Genomic DNA, 19,933 nt, shown 5'->3' with positions numbered 1-19,933 from the left:
CCCCAAAGATACAAATGTAGTGATCAGAAGTGGTATGTCCACCCCAATGTTTATAGCGGCAATGTTCACAACAGCCAAACTATGGAAAGAGTCAAGATGTCCATCAACAGATGAACGGATAAAGAAGATGTGGTATATATGTGTGTGTGTGTGTGTGTGTATATATATATAATGGAATATTATGTAGCCATCAAAAAGACGAAATCTTGCCATTTGCAGTGATGTGGATGGAACTAGAGGGTATTATGCTAAGCGAAGTAAGTCAATCAGAGAAAGACATGTATCATATGACCTCACTGATAGGAGGAATTCTTAATCTCAGGAAACAAACTGAGGGTTGCTGGAGTGGTGGGGGGTGGGAGGGATGGGGTGGCTGGGTGAGAGACATTGGGGAGGGTATGTGCTATGGTGAGTGCTGTGAATTGTGTAAGACTGTTGAATCACAGACCTGTACCTCTGAAACAAATAACACATTATATGTTAAAAAAAAAAAAAAGAAGAAGAAGAAGATAGTAGGAAGGGAAAAATGAAGGGGGGGAAACCGGAGGGGGAGACGAACCATGAGAGACTATGGACTCTGAAAAACAGAGGGTTTTAGAAGGGAGGGGGGTGGGGGGATGGGTTAGCCTGGTGATGGGTATTAAGGAGGGCACGTTCTGCATGGAGCACTGGGTGTTATACGCAAACAATGAATCATGGAACACTACATCAAAAACTAACGATGTACTGTATGGTGACTAAAATAACATAATAAAATAAAATTTAAAATATATATATATATATATATATATGTGCACCTGAAACTAAAAGCATATTGTATGTCAGTTATACTTCCAATTTTTAAAAAGAAAAAGAAAAAGAGAAAGAAAGAAAGAAAGAAAATATCTATACAGTGCAGGCCAGGGGAGAGGACAGCCGCCATGTAGGAGGGGGCAAGAAATTCCTCCTGTCCCAGTCTCTCCTGCCTCCTCTTCTTGAAACACAAAGCTTAGGCAAAGAACATTCTCACCCTCAAGGAACTGGTGAAACTCACTGCAACTATGGGAAGGGAAAAGTAAAAAAGCCTTATTCCTGGAAGTAGATCAGGAGAACACCCCGAGACCTAGTGACACAGTGCCTGTGTAAGACTGAGATTTAGTCAGAACACCAGGGACTTCATCACCCTCCTGCAGGCCGAAGCCAACAAGCCTGAATAACGAGTAACAGAACTGCCGGGAGGGACAGGAGAGAAGTAACAGAAGACCTTCTCTGAGGTGAGTAGGGAAGACCTAAATTGCAGGGCTGAGCAGAGGATGCTCAGGCAAAACAACCTCCACTCTAAACACAAGGTATCACAAGAGAAATTTGAAGGCTGTGGTGCTCTGAGGGTAACCATAGCAACAACAAACCTCAAACCCAGCCCCACTGCTGACTAGATGAACCCCCCCGCCACACACTAAAGACCTAGGAGGAGAAGTGTGCCATCTCCAGGGATAAACACCACCTCAGTCTCTGCTAGCTACACAAGATATCTGGCTTCCAACAGAAATTATGAGGCAGGAAAAAATCCAAGACACAAAGCTATCATCAGAACCAGACCCAGATAGGACATAGATGCTGGAAGCATCTGACAAGGAATTTAAAATAGCTATGATATGTCAAAGGCTCTAGCAGAAAAAGTGAACAACTTGGGCAATCAGGTAATTTCAGCAGGGAGATGGAAGCCGTAAGAATCAAATGGAAATGTAGAAATTTAAAAATACAGTAATAGAGATAAAGAATGCCCTGGATGATGGGCTCACGAGTGACCCTCTCTCTGCTGAGGGAAGAATCAGTTAACTGGAGGTGGATCACTAAAAGTTACCCAAACTGAAACACAAAGAGTAAAAAAGTGAAAACAAAGAAACAGAACATCCAAGAGCTGTGAGGCAATGTCAAGCAGTGTGACATATATATAATTGGAATTCCAGAAGAGAGAAGGAATGGAGTGAAGAAATAGTTGAAGAAATACTGGCTTAGAATTTCCCAAAATGAATGAATGACAGACACCAAACCACAGGTCAAAGAAACTCGGAGAACACCAAGTAGGAGAAATACAAAAACCAAACAAAACAAAACCCAGGAATAATTTAGCTAATAGTTCTGTACCAATGTTATCTACCTCATTTTGATAATTATACCATGGTCATATAAAATGTTGACATCAGGGGAAGCTGGGGAAAGGGTATATACAGGAACTCTGTGCTACTTTTGCAACTCTTCAGTAATTCTAAAATATTTCAAAATAAAAAGGTTTTGAAAATGGCTTTACTGTTAGGTACTACATTGAGAATGTACTAGTAATGCCTAGAACAGAAAACTAAAATAATTTTCTAAAGTACTCTCCACACTTACTTATCTCTCATCTCTAGCATTTGTGTTCTTGAGTTTGGAATTTGTTTATTTAGCTTTTGTTTTGCTTTTACTTATTTATTTAAAAAATTTTGGGAGGGTAACGTCCCTTTTTTTTGAAGTATAATAGACACAAAATGTTATATTAGTTTCAGGTGTACAACATAGTGATTTGACAAGTCTATACATTATGCTGTGCTCACAAGTGTAGCTCCCATCTGTCACCATACGATGCTATTAAAACACCATTGACTATATTCCCTGTGCTGTACCTTTCATCCCCATGACTTATTCATTCCATAACTGGAAGCCTGCACCTCCCACTTCCCTTTACCCATTTCCCCACCTCCCCCGCAACCTCCCCTCTGGCAAGCACCAGTTTGTTTGAATTTGGAGTTTAAATCAGATCTGTGGTGTGTCCAAGGAACCCAAGTAGTATTTACAGTATTAGTTCTATCGAAAATATCCTCTAATCCAAACACCTAATTTATAATGGAAATTTAAGAGCAGAGCAGATTTGTAAGGTGAGTATTGAGCATATCTAGGATTTCATTTTTTTAAGATTTGATTTATTGATTTATTTATTTATCTATCTTTTTGAGAGAGAGAGAGATTGAGAGAACGAGTGGGAGGAGGGGCAGAGGAAGAAGCAGACTCCCCGCAGAGCAGGGAGCCCTTGTAACACTGGGAGCTGAAGGCAGATGCTTAACCCACTGAGCCACCCAGGCAACCCGGCATACCTAGGATTTTCAATACACTTTTATTCCAAAAGGTTTAAGCAATTTCTTTGATACATACTAATTGTGCAGTGTCTACAACTCATCGGGAGTTGAAAGCTGGGTGGGGCGTGGTCCAGGAGCACACTGCACATGGGGGGGGAGGAGAGTCAGAAGGCCAGGCTCCCTCTCGTGCACGCCATGGACCTCAGTGGAGTTAGACTTTAAGGCTCCTGCCACTGGCAGTAAGTCTGTAGGCTGCAACTGTTGCTGGATGCTGTCAGTAGAGATGGGCTGAGTCTAAAGGAAGAGCTATAAAACCGGATGGAGAAAGCACCATACAGTCTGCCACACTGGGCAGAATGAGCAGGAGCTTCAGCTGGAAGCCTGGGAACAGGTTTCACAGAAGAACATCGTACAGAATATAGGATCCTGGGCGGAGAGGTTGGGAGCCAGGGTCTTCCCGGCGAAGGAACACGCACAGGGAAGGAGTGTGAGGGCAGGCACAAGAAGACAGGGATGCAGTGGCAGGACGGGAAGGGCAGGAGGAAGCAGGAGGAAATGAAGTTGGAAAAAAATAAGCGCGGAGTCCTCCAGGATTACCTAGGTAAGGCAATATGTTTTGGAGACAATAATAAAAAGGTAAGGGGCGCTGGGTGGCTCAGTCAATTAAGTGTCTGACTCTTGATTTCAGCTCAGGTCATGATCTCGGGGACTGAGGATCAAGCCCTGTGTCAGGCTCCCTGCTCTGTGGGGAGTCTTCTGGAGAGTCTCTCTCCCTCTCCCTCTGCATCTCCCCCCTGCTCACTCACTCTCCCTCTCTCAAATAAATAAATCTTAAAAAAAAAAAAGTAAACCCTGTCTTTTAAAGAACAGACAAGCATACCAAACAGCTCCTCAACAGCTTTCAACTAGCTGTTTTGAATTCAATAGTCACACCTCTTTCAAACCTCTTTCCATAAAGTTGTAATATTTCTGAGAAGAAATGCATGTCTGAGCAGTTTAAATAAAGCTCTTTGTGCTAAAGGCTCCTAGACGCTGTCAGTTCTGCCCTCAGTTAGGTGAAGGATTTTTCTTCGAAGCTTCTTCTTATGTCTTCGTCTGCTTGTCTCCCCCAGGAGCTCAGGTATTTCCTTCTCTTCCTATTAAAACTTCTTCCCAACCTTATAGAACTCACTAGTGTAGGACCTCCCCCAAGGGTGTCTGCACACCTTGGACATGTTTTTAAAAGATTTCCCCACCACATTCCGGGGCCAGAGGAGCGTGTGTATTGGGTCAGAGACCATCAGAGGTGAGACGCAGCATGTGGGGATCCAAGATTGAAAGCACTAGATTCCTGGCCCTGACACCCACCAGAGGAGTGACCTTGATGTGAGACAGAGATAATGAGCATGTCTACCTGTCTGGTGAAAGAGGGGATTAAATAAACCAGAGTGTGGGCACTGTCAGAAATAGTGCCCAGGGCACAGACATAAGAACACCTGGGACAAACCATGGCAGGCCCATCTCTGACCACGGGACCTCCAAGATGCTGAATTGTTTGAGCACTTGGGAACCACCGCAAGCAAAAGGAGGAGGAGAGCTATTTGGGACCCAAGAGCTGAGTTCACTGACTCCTGGGAAGGATGGACCTTCGAACCCCAGATCCAGATGATTCCTGTTGAGCTGAACTCCTATGCCCAGCCCTCAGGGCCCCCGTGAAGTCCACTCCTAGTGACTCTCAGATCCTGCATGATGACCAGGCTGGTCTCCACGCTAAGCCTATACCCCAATCCTATTCTGGAGTCAGTCGGCTTTCTGGTACCCCTCCCCTTGCTGCCTCATTCCCTCTCCAGTAACCCCTTCTCAACTTTAGAGACCAGCTCAGATCCAGCCTCCTCTGACATCTTCCCTGACCATCTGGCTTACACCCAGCCACCAATTCTGAAGACCCCAGCACAAAGGGTGCCCCCCACTGAACCCTCAGTCTCTCAGAGGTGTGCCTCCCCATCTACATAATCAGGTCCCTCAAGACTGAGACCTAGCTTTAGCCTCCTTTCCCAGCCCCCAAACAGCTGGGGACATCCTGCACAAATAACAGGTGTCCTATCCATGCACATTGGTTACGCATTGGTGCAAGACCTCACTCATGACTCTAAGAGGGGATAAATTAGGGGTCTGGTTAAAAAACTACAGACCCTTTCTGTAAACACCACTTCCTTCCCGAAGGGGCTGAGTGGACCGAAGTCTGAGCAACAGCCCTGGCCATACATTCCCATGAAGGGGCTCCTTGCCTGGGTCTCCCCCTCCCCCCCACTGCACACATCCTTCCACTTGGTGTGAGGCCCCAGTTCAAACCCTCTCTCCATTGAGCCTTCGCTCCCTGCTCCCGCTAAAGCCAAGTTCGTCCATCCTGGACATGCCCCACTTTCACAAGTGCTCTTGTAGCCAGTTCTTAACAGGAAACAAGGCAGGAGAACAGGGACAACCTCAATTTTTGAAAAAAATCCCCTGGGAACAAAATTGCTTTGCACAAGCACAAGGAAAATACACCAGAAGGTCAGATTTGCCAGCTTCTGCAGTTTTGTGACAAAATACCCTGTACACATAGGATGTATGTCAAACACAGGTTCCATTTGTCTCAGCACACCGAAGGTCAACAGAGCTGACCCTCAGCAAAAGCACCGGACTGCACAGCTCACCCCCTCATTTTGCCCCCCTCTTTCTTCACCTTTCCCTCCTGTCCTCTCAGCTTTGCAGGTGGGTTGCTACCTAGTTTGTAGGGCTCCGTGCAAAACGAAAACATAAGGTCTCATTTCAAAATTATTAAGAATTTCAAACTCTTCTACGACTGCAGAGCATTTACTCTAGCATGGGGCTCTTCCACTTGTCCTGGTGGAGGGCTGGAGTCCTGCCCACTGGCCGAATCCCAAGCTGGGCCACCTTCTCTCCCAGCATCACCACAGGGAGCATTCCCTCTTCAAAGTGTAGCCTCAAACCATTTATGCGCACTTAAGCCTTTTATCTCTGATTTCAGAATAAAAAGTGCTTCTCCCTCCTTAAAGGACATTAAGGCATCAACAAACAAAGGTGGAGATCTGAGGTAGGAAGTGGGGCAGAAGGGACAGGGACCCCAATACCCTGTGGGCCTACTCAGAACTTAGAAGTGAGCCAACGAGGTTGCTCCAGCACACAGTAGGTGAGAGACGGTCAGAAGGGCTGTCCTGAGCTCGAATGCCCTCACTGCCCTGAAGATGCTGGCCGAGAACCAAGGCCCAACTCAGGACCTGAAGTCCTTCTTCTTTCCCACCTGCCAACACCTCTCCCCACAACCCGAAACAGGTTAGACCCACCCACTGTGCAGAATCCCCCTCCCACGCCCACCCCAGCTCTCCCCTATTTCTGCACCATGATCCCCAGAAATGGCCAGAATTGCATCCGAACGCCTGCCTTCCCTTTTCTACCCCCAGTCACAAAGTTGCTGACAAAGAAGCCTATCACCGAAATGCGTGCTGAGCAAAGAGCCCGCTTCCTGTCCTCACCGCCCCAAGCCCCTTGCTCTCAATGTACCCAGGACCTGGAAATGGATTTGACTTGTCCAAAACAGCTTTAGCAAAGGGGTCACAGGGTGTCCCTTAGAGGTCACAGTGAGACACAAACAATGGAAATCAAAAACTCTATCTTCACTCCTTGCCTTAGCTTTCTTTCCCAGAAAGCACGGGGTGTTGGTCATTGAGCACAGAAGGTCAGTATTTATGGTAGAAAAGCGACTAAGGTTTTATAATGATTTCCATGCCCCTGGCTTTAAATGCATCTCAGGGTGCCCTCAAAGCCTCACTTTCTCGTGGATCATGGTTTGGCTCCCCCCCGCCCCCAAACCCACTCTGTTAGTATCTGACCCACTCGGGCCACCACTAAGCTGCAGAAGCTGGAGGAGGGCAGCAGAGGTGCAACCCCATGGAGAGAGTAGACACAAACGCCTCGGGCAGATTCATATTCTCAGATGCTTGGATTGTGAAAGGGGAATGGTTTGGAAGGCTAAATTGTTTTATGGAACCATGTCAAATTTATGTCCAAGAGTCTACTGAAAAATAGGAAAACAAAGCTAGAAGTTATGCCACTCAGAGTTAAATACTGAAGGAATAGTTAAACCACAAACATAAAGATTTTCTGTTCGCTTGAGGAGATAAACATTTAGGCATCCTAAGGCACAGGATTTGATCACATTTTTCTACCTTAACTTCTTTTCCCAGATAGTTGTTAAAAAAAAAAAAAAATCATGCTCTTATGTAAGAAGCCAACGGAAAAATCAATGCCAACAAAACACGGAGGAAAGGGAAGAGGGAGCCACATACCGTTCCCTCTGTTTCAGAGACAGAAAATAATTATATCAATATAGGTAACAGATCATCGTCAGTGTGGCGTTCTTCCTCTGCAAGCTTCACACCGCCCCAGGAAGTGGCCACAGTCAGTCCACACCTGATAAAATACCTGAATTCCTCCTTTTATAGAGGAAGATCCCAAAGGGCTGGTGGCATGTCCTGCTCACCCAGCAGAGTGGGTGGCAGACTACTCTTCAGGGACAGTCCACTTGGCAAAGCTAAAAAGAAAAGAAGTTGAAGCCGTGCTTTGCGTTTTGCAGAGGGTTGGGGTGGGTAGGGACTGGGGGGACATTAAGTCAAGTCTGTAAGGACAGATGAGGAAACCGAGTCTCAATGGAGCTTAAGGGTCTTGGTCAAAGTCACACAGCTCCCCGTGCTCATGTCATCGTGCCACCTGCCTCACAGTCAGCTTTAAGCTTTGCATAACTATTGTCATCTGGAAGCATTCCATGTGCTTTTATTATTATTTCTTGAAACAAAGAATCCCCATACTCGTTCTGGGTTCTGCAGATCTGTTGTCATCTTAGGTAAGTAGCTGACTAGACTTTCACTGAATCTGGAAGACACGTGTGGACGGATCTGCCTTCCAACAGAGGCTGTGTGCCACACACAGAAGCAACACTGGGTAGCTAGGAGAACAGCATCTCTGACAGAAAGTCAGCCATATCTCAGAGCAAAGAAACTCAGGCATCAAAGGCCTGTGTCACTGCTGAGCGAGAACAGGCCTTGTGTATTAAGATACTGTATGCAGAAAAGTAGACAGAGGTTTCAAATATGAATGCAGATGAAAAGTCACAAGGGCAAACATTTCAAATTGCAGGCACTGATGTGTAATCAAGTTCTTTTGAAACTGCTTTGTGTGGGGGCAGCTCCTGTAGCATATCCAGGGTGAGTGGCAACCAGGATTCGTTTTTTAAGGATGTTTAATGGCTTTCCCTGGGGGTCAGCTAGTAAGGTACTATATGCAGAAAGGTTTCATAAACTCCAAAGCACGATAAAATGTGATGCCACAACATCATGATATTTCGAACTCTTACTAACCATGTTGCTTATACTTGCTAGCTGCCAAATGTGCCAGGCATCTTTAATACCTCATATAAATGAGGAACAACAACAACAAAAAAATCCTGACAACCAAAAGCTTGATCTTGTAAAAGATTTCTTTACCTGGCTAGAGGTATATGAAAAATAATTCTCTACCAAAATTGCACAGATGTATGGTTCACATATAAAGTGGAAAAAAATCATAAGATGGGGAAGTGTCCAAAGAGAAGAGGCATAAATAGCAGCAACGGGCTTTTTGATATGACTAAGGAGAGTCCGTCTTGCCTGTAGGCTGATGAGAGGGCGGTTATATAACCGAAGTTGGGAGCAGGGTGACAAGGATGCAGCCACACGTCTGGGAAGTTGAAGTAGATTCTCTCCAGAAACAGGCGGAAGAGCTGGCTGACCTTGAAAGTTAATTCCTCTCCCAAATTATTAGTTGATTTTTGCCCCAGTAACAAGGGAAAGCTGGTAAGAAGATATTAATGAATCTTCCAAGAAATGAGACAAGGCTGCTTTCTTCTAAAATTAGACACAAACACAGACTAATAGTAGGCTGCTCTGTGCCCATGAAAAAAGCTGAGCCGTTCATCTCACTAGTGTTCATACGCTCTGGTGGTCTGTACAATATAACCTAGTGGTTAAGGATGTGGACTCTGGAATCAGACTTCCCAGGTTCAAATCCTGGCTCTGTCACTTGCTAACTGAGCAACCTTAGGTCATGTACTTAATTAACCTAAACCTCGGTTTCCTCATCCCCCTAATAGGGTCATTAAGGAGAAAAAGAGAATCAGTAAGTATAAAGTTCCTCTCGAAGAGTGTCCGGCAAATGGTAAGTGCTGTAGACCACATGTTTACAATCACTCTCCTGTTCATGGGCCTGATAACAAGGCCCGATCTCTAGGAGAAGGCCCCAGGGAAGAGATCCATTAAAACTGCCTATCATCCTCGATTTGAGTTTCAATGTTTTTTGTTTATGTTTTGCTTTATTTTATTTCTTTTTTTAATGAAAGCAAGAACTTCTGCCTTCCTCTGCCAGGGAGCAATGAACCCTGTCCCCTCAGTAAGTGTGATTTTCATGAGAAAGTAAGTAGAATGGATATTTCTGAGAAATAAAAATCCATGCTATATACCCTTGCTGTCGCTCACATGACACTTTCTACCAGCCATGCCCAAAGCCAGCTGCCAGCCTGTTGCAACTGTGACCTGCCTGGGTGCCTGGACCCAGCTGCCCTTCCTTCCGCCTTCCACCCCAATTCACAAACTTGCCAACCTTCTATGAAATCCGAGGCCGAGTACTGGCGCTGATTTGGGCTGCCCTCCACAGGGCTGTTCAGGGTCTCCAAGGCCGACTCGACAGCTTCTACCAACTCATCCCGCTTGTCCTTCCTCACGGGTTTCTCTTCGGGGTGGCGAGTCAGGCCGGTCTCCAGCTGGTACACCTTCTGCAGCGTGAAACTATCGAAAGGCACAGCGGCGTACTCCGTGGCCACCTTGACGCCAGCGTGCACCTCTGCCTTGTCCACCTGGGAGCGCAGGAAGGCCAGCAGGTCTGCCTGGGTTTTCTCCGGGGGCCCCTGCTCCAGCCCCAGGCCCGCAGCGTCGCTGGGGTGATACTGCGCGGCCTTGAGCCGCTCGCTCCTCTCCTGCAGCTCCTGCTTGAGCTGCGCTATCTGCCTCTTGAGGCTGCCTATGTAGTCGCGGTGCTGCTCCTCCCACTCCTGCAGCGCCGCCTGGAAGCCCTCCTTCCCCGTAGGGCCGCTGGCCCTGGGCAGCCCCAGCTGCTCCTCGTCACCTTTCGGAGTGCAGGCCAACATGTAGAGGACAGAGATGGCGCAGCAGAGGAACACGAGCAAAACCACCACCCGGGAGACCCACGCAAGCAGCCCCCGGCGGAGCATCCTCACTCAGCAGTCAGCCATGCGTCCACACCCGGCCACATTCCAGAAGGCCAGGGCCCCACGGCAGGGCTTCCCTGGACTAGACCGCAAGGAGCACGTGTCTGGGGCCCCCCAGGCTGCTTTCATCCATTTCTTTCTACAATGGCTCTGGTCCCTTGAAGTCGACCACCACGTGGAGCAGTTTTCCTACTTGGAAAGGATGATCTAGGCAGGAGCAACCAGTTCGGTGAAACTTCCAAGCATTCACATTCATTCTCATCATAGCCTCCAGATGTGCAGCAGACCACAAGCAAGGACCTGGGAAGAGATCAAACGGCAATACCACTTAATCGAGACGATAATACCCTTACGTTGACCGTGGCAACCAATATTCAATAGGCGTCCCATGAGGCTTACAGAAAATGCTTATGACAGGGGATTAAATACCATTACATGTTTCTAAATCAGAATACCAATACGCATGTGCACAGCTGTGCTCAGAAAATAAAAAGGATGCAGGAAAAAGATTCAAAGGAAATATGGCAAAATGTGAATTTTAATGGTGATTTTCCTGCTTCTCTACACTTTTCTCTATCTTATAAATTTTTCCACAAGGGCACATATTATGGTTAGATGGTATAGATGGTTAGAAGGGAAAAAGCAAAACTTTAATGAAACTGAAGCTGTGGGAAGGGACTTCTCCAGCCAGGGCCTGCCCAGCAGTGGTAGATGTGGAAGGTGAGGCCTACCTGCACTCACCTGTGTGCACTCACTCAGGGCAGGGCTGAGAGCTGACTCAGACTGGTCTTCAAATTTCTTTTTTTTTTTTTAAGATTTTATTTATTTATTTGAGAGAGAGAGAGCACATGAGAGGGGGGAGGGTCAGAGGGCAAAGCAGATTCCCCGCTGAGCAGGGAGCCCAATGCGGGACTCGATCCACGGACTCCAGGATCATGACCTGAGCCGAAGGCAGTCGCTTAACCAGCTGAGCCATCCAGGCGCCCCAGGTCTTCAAATTTCTGATGAGAAGTGGGGGAAGCCTCTGGAGCTTCAAATATGTAAATAGTAAATGTGGATGATAACATAATAAGACAGAGTCCTGGGACAGTTGCTGCAGCTAGCTCTCCAACTCTGCTTGCAGACCGGGGATGATGAGTTTACCACAGAAAGGGATGGGGCTGGGAGAACAGAGATCAGAAATACTTGTCTTGTCAGGACTCAAAGCCCAGGCACGTCTCTGCTCCAGCCTCTAGAAGGAGTTTTGTGTCCTGACTGATCATCAGGAATACCCGGACAGATCTCAGAGCCTTTCATTCAAATCCGTGCTCGGCACCTCAACTCCAAACCCCTTGTAACACCAGAGAAGCCAACCTAAACTGCCTCCTTCACTTGCCCCACGCTCCCGTCCTTCCTCCTCCACCCATTACGGACACCTCAGAGAACACTCCTTCAGTATTCTCCCTCCCCCCTCAATCCCCTTTCCTTGTCTCCCCCCTACCCTTCTGAGCCAGAAAACAGAAAGAAATAACGATAAATGGAAAATAAAGCAAATAAAATTTCTTGCTTAGGGAGATTTTTTATAAAATCTTCCTAGCTGCATCTTTGTTTATATAACTTCTCTTAAAAGCAAGCTCCCTGAGGATACTATGTCCTGACCATTTTATAAAAATCTGACATTTTAAATAATTCCCACAATAACTAAATTATTCTTTACAGAGTCTTCATCCAACCCAGAAAATCCAGATTCTGGGTCAATGATCATCTCATTTACTGGTGGTCTGTCCCATTTACTGACTGGAAGAGGACTCCTGTCAATTAGCAACTTCAGGACCTCTAGGAGAAGAAAGAGGTGCTCCTTCTAGCATTCTCTCTATGCTGAAAATATAATCAACCATAATGGGCTCATTGACTTTATCTGATATGCACCTGCTATGTCTAATGCACACAGAGAAAGATCCTCTTCTATTACCCTGGTGATGTGGCTCTTACATCATATAAACTATATTACCAAAATAGTTTATTTCTCAATTTTCCTTAAAAATTCAATTCCAATATTCCCCTTGGCCCAAGGAGTCTCTCTGCTATAATTTAGAACAATACACAGTTATTAGCACTAAGTTTAAAGTGCATGTTTAGCTCTGGAAGCCTGTTCTGTCTGATGAAAATCTTGGGATTTGTATAATTACTATAATTCTGTGATTAAAAACATCTCAGCTTTGGTATTCAGGCACCTTGCTGTTTTTAATGAAATCTCTCAGATGAACTCATTATATCCAAGTATTAAATTACCAGTGAAAACATGTTATCACGTTATTCTACCATTTTAAAGACTTTTACTTTAAATGGGTTGTCATTAAAGGCAAAATAAGCAAATCAAAAAACAAAAATGGAACATTCAACATTACTTATTGTGCCACAGAAACAAAGGGCGCAATCTAATTGTTATATTTGGAATAATTGTTATATTTGCATAATAAATTGAAATCATGTTGTTTAATGAAGCAATATATTAAAGCTATGGATGGCTAAAGAAATTTAGAACTGTACAGTAATGATTTTGTTCTGTTCCATAAGTCTCTTCAACATCTAGCCCAGCTTTTGCAATTCACTAGTATAAATTTCAAAGTTACTTGATATTCCATTCTTCGGGATGTAAAAGGAGAAAAAAAAACAGATCTTAGGAAGAAATGACTCTTTACAAGAAATAAGAAAAAGCCATAAAAATTATAGCCAAAGAAGCAGTGATGGATTTCTCCTTTTAAAAGTCAGCAGCAGATAATATGCATCAGAAACAAAGTTCTACATTCTTTAACAGACAGAATGTTTTCTAACTATTCTAGCAATCTAATCTGTAAGCAAAACCATAACTGGCTAAACTGTGGAGGCTAGGAGTATGTCCTTCCTAAAGTCAGGCGGCCTATCTTTTGGCTTCTTGCTTCTACGGAGACTTTAGGGTTTTCATTTGGCAGCATAGAACATCATTCTTAAAGCACATGTCCACAATAGCCAAACTATGGAAAGAGTTAAGATGTCCATCGACAGATGAATGGATAAAGAAAATGTGGTATATATATACAATGGAATGTTATGCAGCCATCAAAAAAGCCCCGAAATCTTGCCATTTGCAATGACGTGGATGGAACTAGACGGTATTATGCTAAGCGAAATAAGTCAATCAGAGAAAGACATGTATCATATGATCTCACTGATACGAGGAATTCTTAATCTCAGGAAACAAACTGAGGGTTGCTAGAGTTGTGAGGGTGGGAGGGATGGGGTGGCTGGGTGATGGACCCTGGGGAGGGTATGTGCTATGGCGAGTGCTGTGAATTGTATAAGACTGTTGAATGACAGACCTGTACCTCTGAAACAAATAATACATTATATGTTAAAAATGAACATAGTAGGAAGGGAAAAATGAAGGGGGGGAAATCGGAGGGGGAGACGAACCGTGAGAGACTATGGACTCTGAGAAACAAACTGAGGGTTCTAGAGGGGTGGGGGTGGGGGGATGGGTTAACCCAGTGATGGGTATTAAAGAGGGCATGTACTGCACTGGATGGAGCATGGAGCACTGGATGGAGCATGGAGCACTGGATGTTATACACAAACAATGAATCATGGAACACTATATCAAAAACTAATGATGTAATGTATGGTGATTAACATAACATAATAAAATAAAATTAAAAAAAAAAAAGAGCACATGTTACTTCACCAGTCAGGAAAGAACACCTCAATGAGATGTAACCAGACCAAACATCGAGCGAAACCTATAGGGAAACCAGACCAAACGCAGGGCTAAAAGACACCGTGCAATCTCTCCCTATATCCACAGAAGTGCTGGGAGAAGTAAGAGTTAACATTTACCATGTGTTTACAGACTTACAGATGGAAAGCACCATGTAATTACCAAAGACTACTACAAGCTGGAGGTGACAGTGAAAATACAGCTTTATGTGGTCACAGCAGCATAGTGCTACTATTTTAAAAAACTTAGAAAAGGCACCCAGATTTTAGACTAGTTCAGTCTTTGGGGGTGGTTGGGAACAGAGAAGGAGTGGAGAGCAAGCTGGAGCCCTGTCAATAACCAATTTTAGAACCTTTGGGAGAAGAGAGATGCATATTCCTATTTTTTAATAGAAAAAAATCCTTGTGTTCATCAGATTTCTTGCCACTTACAATTCAATTTTTAAAAATTTTTTTAAAGATTTTTATTCTCTTAAGTAATCTCTATACCCAATATGGGGCTTGAACTCACACCCCAACATCAAGAGTCACATGCTCTACCAACTGAGCCAACCAGGCGCTCCTCTTGCCACTTATATTTCTAAATGTCCATCCTTACTAATTGCTTTCCTCAATACTTTCCTGTCCTTGGCCAACTCCCAAGGATGGCTCTGTGACACATCTTGTCCCAAACACTGGGTTTATTGATTAGAATGGAGGGACTATCCAAAGCACAATGGTTCTGCTACCATTCTTGCAATCTCTGGGCAACAAAAACCACAGGGTATAGGCTTCTTCATAGTCTACTATCAAGGCAAGACAATGTTGAAGAGCAATGCTTTCTAGCATCCACCCAGGTCTGAGCCCACATAAAGCAAGGTTATCCTCCAAACTCTCAGAATGGAAAAGCATTCTCAGTGCAGACTGGTGTTCCATCATCCGTGGGCCAGGATAACCCTAAGAACATTTTCCCTAGGGTCTCTAGGTAGGGGATTGTTTAAGGAATCTACAGCACTTTCTGAACACGTAAGGTAGAGAATCTGAAAGACACAGTGGGCCTCTGCCAAGGGGTCCAGCAATGGATGGGTTTCTCAGACTCTAGGTGCAAGTTGTCTGACAGCTCTGACATCCTGCTGGGAGCGGGAAGCATCCAGAACATCACCCAGCTCTCCAAATGACCGAGCAGTGACCCAACAGTGAGTCAGAATCACAGTCTACTCCATCTAGGATACTGTTACCACGCTTAAAACAAATAGTTATTAAGCACCCACGATGTTGAATGTACTCCTGTAAGAAATTACAGGAGAAGATGAACCAAGCACAAATTCCAGTATCCGCACATTTATAAGCTTTATAGTTCAAATGACTATAATATAAGCCTCCTATAGGCAAACACCATTAAAACAGATATAAAGTGTTAATGCTTACCAAACGTACGTGGAAGACAGGGGTGTTGAGACGTATAAATAAATACATTTTAAAATGACAAAAGTTTAAAATAAATGGTAGAAATCAACAACAGTTGTTAAGATAAGATAGACAAGTGGCTCTGGGCATCATTTCATCTTTGAGTGGATGCTCTTAGAGGGTAAAACCAAGCCAAGCCTAAGTCTGGTTCAGAGTCCAACATTTTACCCCAAATGGGGACAGTGGAGGTTAGAAATTCTATGACGAGGACAGAAGTACCTATCCTAAGAAGTGGAAGGATGGGCGTGGGCACTTCACTCTACAGATCCCAGGGAACATTTGGGTCATGAGAGCTGTGTGCTATGACGAGAGCCTGCCAAGATGTGTCTATTAACGGCCACAAGATGCTCATAAGTCACCAAGGATTCCAGGACACCCACGGATGCAATGCTGTCAGGGTCAGCAGCAGGCAGAAAGGACAGTGGCTTCACAGTGAGACCAGGTCAGGCAGTTCCACACACTACGATGACAGGCCTTGTGAGCGACAGAGGAAACCATTCAAGGGGCGGCAGTAAATTCTACAAGACATCTCCACCCGTGTGCAGGCACAGCCAAGAGGGCTGACGGGGGAAGAAAACAGGCAGGGTCTCCTGGGCCAGGGAGGGGGAGGCCAAAGCCCCGGCGGCCGTGCGAGTCTACTCCACTCTGGCCCGTAGAGTCAGCTCTTTGATGCCAAGGCCACAAGCTAACCTTCAGTCAAAGGATTAGCTGTACTAACAGAACATAAATGGAGGTTCTATCTCTTGGATAAATACAGCATCCTGGACGTGTGTGGAAAAGGCATCATGCAAGAATTCTTATTCAAAGAGCTTCCAAATGCTCTCAAAAATGTATATGTAATGTAAATGCATGTAACACTGTAAACTTCACTCAAACACGTGGCTTCCTTTAGAATTCCGTCCATCCACCTTGGACTGACTCTCCCATGCAAGGAGCTTCCAATCTGACCCTCAGCATTGTCTCCTGTGGGCTTTCATCCCGCCGTGTGTTTGCCTCCCACACTGTCCTGGGGGTTTGAGATGAGTGGCCGATCACATAGGGCAGAAGTGGAGTGCATTTCTTCAAAATTCAACAGAAAACAGATAAAAAGCCATCATGAGAGCTGAAAAACCCTGAAGCTCACAGTGCCTACTCCCAGTGCATTCTGTTTATGGATTTTCCCAAGGTTTTTCCATCTGCCTTCTCTTAAAGGAAATGAGTATATACAGCCAACTCCTGCAACTGCTTTGTTGAGTCCACAATCATCTGCCTCTTGTGCACAGTTCGTTTAGGGTTGAGGCACTTGCAAAGAAGTGAAAACGGCCCGAAAATGAGCATAAGAGCTCATAATCTCCCTAAACCACATCCACCTGGAAGCGTTAGAGCTGGGGTTCCCAGGTGTCACAGCGCTTTCTGGAACGCAGGTTTCTTTTTCCCCGTGAGTCTTTAGTCAGCATCTTCTCTAGTGCCAAATGCTTTATCCTCGGGTATGTTCCTGACAGAGAATGAAGAGCTGAAGCAAGGAGGGAAGCGGAGCAGTATCACCGCCTAAAAATGAAGAGGTGCTGCGGCCGAGTCCCAGATCCCATGGGCTTCCAAGCGAAGTCGACAGTCAAACACCCAGAGTGGAGTCGAACGGGCCATGAGGAGTCTGAAGTATTCCTCCCTGACCTCATCCAGCCCTGATACCAGCCCCCTGGCCTGGGCCCAAGGCTCTGCCCTCACACAGAGAGGGGGCTACGCGGGCTGTGGCCTCATCACGTCAGCAGTTTTGCTGCTTTCCTCCCCCGACCTTGGGCCTCACGGTCAGCCGTCTCCAAACTTATCAAACATGATAGCACATTCCAGGTGATAAGTAACTTTTGACATATAGATGATAGAGAAGTATGTAAATTTACTCACTTATAAGTTACATACACGTTTTACAGCATTGTTGTATTATGTATTCACAAAACAGCACTCTTAAAATAATGCAGGAGAACATTTTTTGTTTGTTTGTTTTCTCACTCTGATGAACCTTCCTGGGCACCCCCAGGGACCTTTGCTTCAGGGGGTTACTGACCTCCTGACTGTGCTTCGTTTCCATGGCCCCCAGTCAACAGCGAATTCCACAGCCCAGGGCGCCTGCCTTGCTGTCCCCTTCCCAGAGTGACCCGCCTGCCTCTGGACCACACTGACTCAGTCCCAGGGTGTCCAACACCTGCCGCCAGGCCACGTCCCCACACCGCTGCCAGGAACGCACTCCCCTCCCTTCCTAGAGGACTCAGACTCAGCTGGTCTGTTCTGTGAGGTCCTCCCTATAACCTGGCTCTGGGAGCATATTCTCCAGGGACCAGCACAGAGCAGCCCAAAGGAACAGGGCTGACTACCTGTGGGTTGAATACTTCTTAGATGAGAGGTACCCTTCCATCCCCCCAACTCCACACTGGTCTCCTGAAAGAATCATTCCGATTCCCTTTTCCCTACCTCAAAGCAGGAAAAAAGAAATGTGGTAGAAGAAATTGGGGTCTGCTTGTCAGAAAGTAAAGATACAGAGATTAATCACAACCACACAAGCCAAAAAGTCAGGAAACAGGTCTAAACTGTTTCTGCTATTCTCTCTTGTTTTAATTTTGGTTTTTAATTTGCTGGTGAAACTTCAAAGGGAAGAACTGATAGAGGGGGGCTTCCTTAATATGCAGAGATTTACTGTTCCCCCCCACCCTCGCCCTACCTCGCTACCTCCAACCTTGTTTCAAGAAGCGTCCTAGGGGATCAGCCAGCACAGGGGGCAGTCATGGAGCCTACAGAGGGAAAAGAGAGAAGCGTCCTGGCACAAGAAGGCATCACTCAAGGGACTTAGAGTAAGTCTAATAAGGAAACTTTTCCCAGCAGGAAAGTGTCTCCAGCACATATGAAGGGCTGAGTCTGCTGCCAAAACACTGCAGACAGACCTGCCTAGTCTCCGTCTCCCCCTCAGTCCTGCGGGGCTCTCTGCAGCTGGTGGAGCCGCCCAGCCCCACCAAATGAGAACCCCGTGAAACCAGGCTTCCAGAACTCATTGCTCGTAATTACAACCACTTACTGAGCATTTACTTCGGGCCAGACATCACACTAAGCACTTTATAAACATTATCTCATTTAATCCTCAAAACAATCTTATGAGCTAAGTCTTATTATCCCCCATTAAACACAAGGAAACCGAGGCTTAGAGCAGTGAAGTCATTTGCCCAAGGTGCACAGGGGCAAGCAGCCAAGCCTGGTTTCAAACCCAGCTTCGTCTGATGCTAACACCCTGCTCTTACCCACTGGGCTATCCTGTTCAGCACCCTCAATGATCCTGGACTGCTTGCTGAGACCCGTTCCTCATTCTGCAACCATCATGTCCGATTTGTCTTGCTTCTGAACTCAAAATGAATCTTCCTATTTATGAGCTTGTCCAGCCCCTCAGATGTGCAGTAAACAGTAAACACTGTTTCTGTGCAATTTTTTACCTCCCCATTTAGCTGGGGTTTGCATTTCCACAACGCTTACAAGCTCTGCAAACTCACACTATCCCTAGAAATAATGCCAGTCCCAGCCATAGCCAGTGGGAGCGTTGCCTTGGCCCCGCGGCTGGGGCCGGGAAAGAAGACGTCAGCAACACGACAGCCAGTGCTTCTGAGCAGACGCCAAGAGCTTATACCCACCTATCGGGTTGAAGACAGCTCCACCAAAAAGCACCCTAGTTAAGTCGAATTTTTAATCAACTGAGAGATGTTCTTCTTTGAAAGGAGCAAAAGAGAACATCTCTCTGATGGTTAAGATGCTGGCTGGAATCACTACGGAACTCTTTCCTGCCAAACACTGATTTCTCACTTCTTTCCTCCAAAGCATGGCAAAAGAAGATGCCCAGGCAATGGCCATTCACCGTGTGTCAACGAATACCCTCATGTGTAGGCCAAAGTCAGCCCCGGCATCCGTGCAGATTCAGGCAAAGGCACCCCTCCCCCCACCAGAGACCACATTCCCAAGGTCACACAGCACAGCTTCCAGGGAAATGCACACTGTTAACTAACAAGGAGGGGACTAATTAAGAGTGAGCAATGCTCACAGCCAAGTACCTTCTAGCTCAGTCATAAGCACAGAGCCCTGAGCAGATGCCAGAGTTGCTGAGTGGTAGCTATCAGCTCCGAGGTGAGGTCAGAGGCGTGAATCACGGCACACGATGCCACGGAGGCTGAGGAGGCTCCAGGATGAGATGAGCCACACGTTAGTTAGAATGAGGGCAGCACGGAGAGGGAAAGTGGACTTCTCTCCTTTCTGATAACATGATCCATGCCCCCTATTAGCAGACAGGAGAAGGAAGAAGAGGATGAGAAATAAGGTTTAATGGGGCACCTGCGTGGCGCAGTCGGTTAAGCACCCG

General features: G+C 45.9%; 1 protein-coding gene across 10 annotated transcripts in view; it reads right to left on the bottom strand.

Annotated features, from left to right (window-relative positions):
- CSGALNACT1 (chondroitin sulfate N-acetylgalactosaminyltransferase 1) overlaps window positions 1-19,933 on the bottom strand; it is a 333,772-nt gene that overhangs the window by 84,280 nt on the left and 229,559 nt on the right. For 8 of the 10 annotated variants that reach the window (XM_025885937.2, XM_073902606.1, XM_025885939.2 and 5 more), the window contains one exon: window positions 9,765-10,689. In XM_025885937.2, coding sequence (XP_025741722.1) covers window positions 9,765-10,392 — 628 coding nt within the window. In that variant the 5' untranslated portion in view covers window positions 10,393-10,689. Of the gene's footprint in view, window positions 1-9,764; window positions 10,690-19,628; window positions 19,850-19,933 lie in introns of all 10 variants that reach the window. The other 2 variants (XM_073902605.1, XM_025885941.2) reach the window with 1 other exon arrangement.

The sequence above is a fragment of the Callorhinus ursinus genome, unplaced genomic scaffold, assembly GCF_003265705.2.
Source record: "Callorhinus ursinus isolate GAN/ISIS: 27379988/994484 unplaced genomic scaffold, GSC_fseal_2.0 scaffold17, whole genome shotgun sequence".
NCBI classification, from domain to species: Eukaryota; Metazoa; Chordata; class Mammalia; order Carnivora; family Otariidae; genus Callorhinus; species Callorhinus ursinus.
The sequence above is the reverse complement of the archived record's forward strand: the minus strand, read 5'-3'. Positions and strand labels throughout refer to the sequence as shown.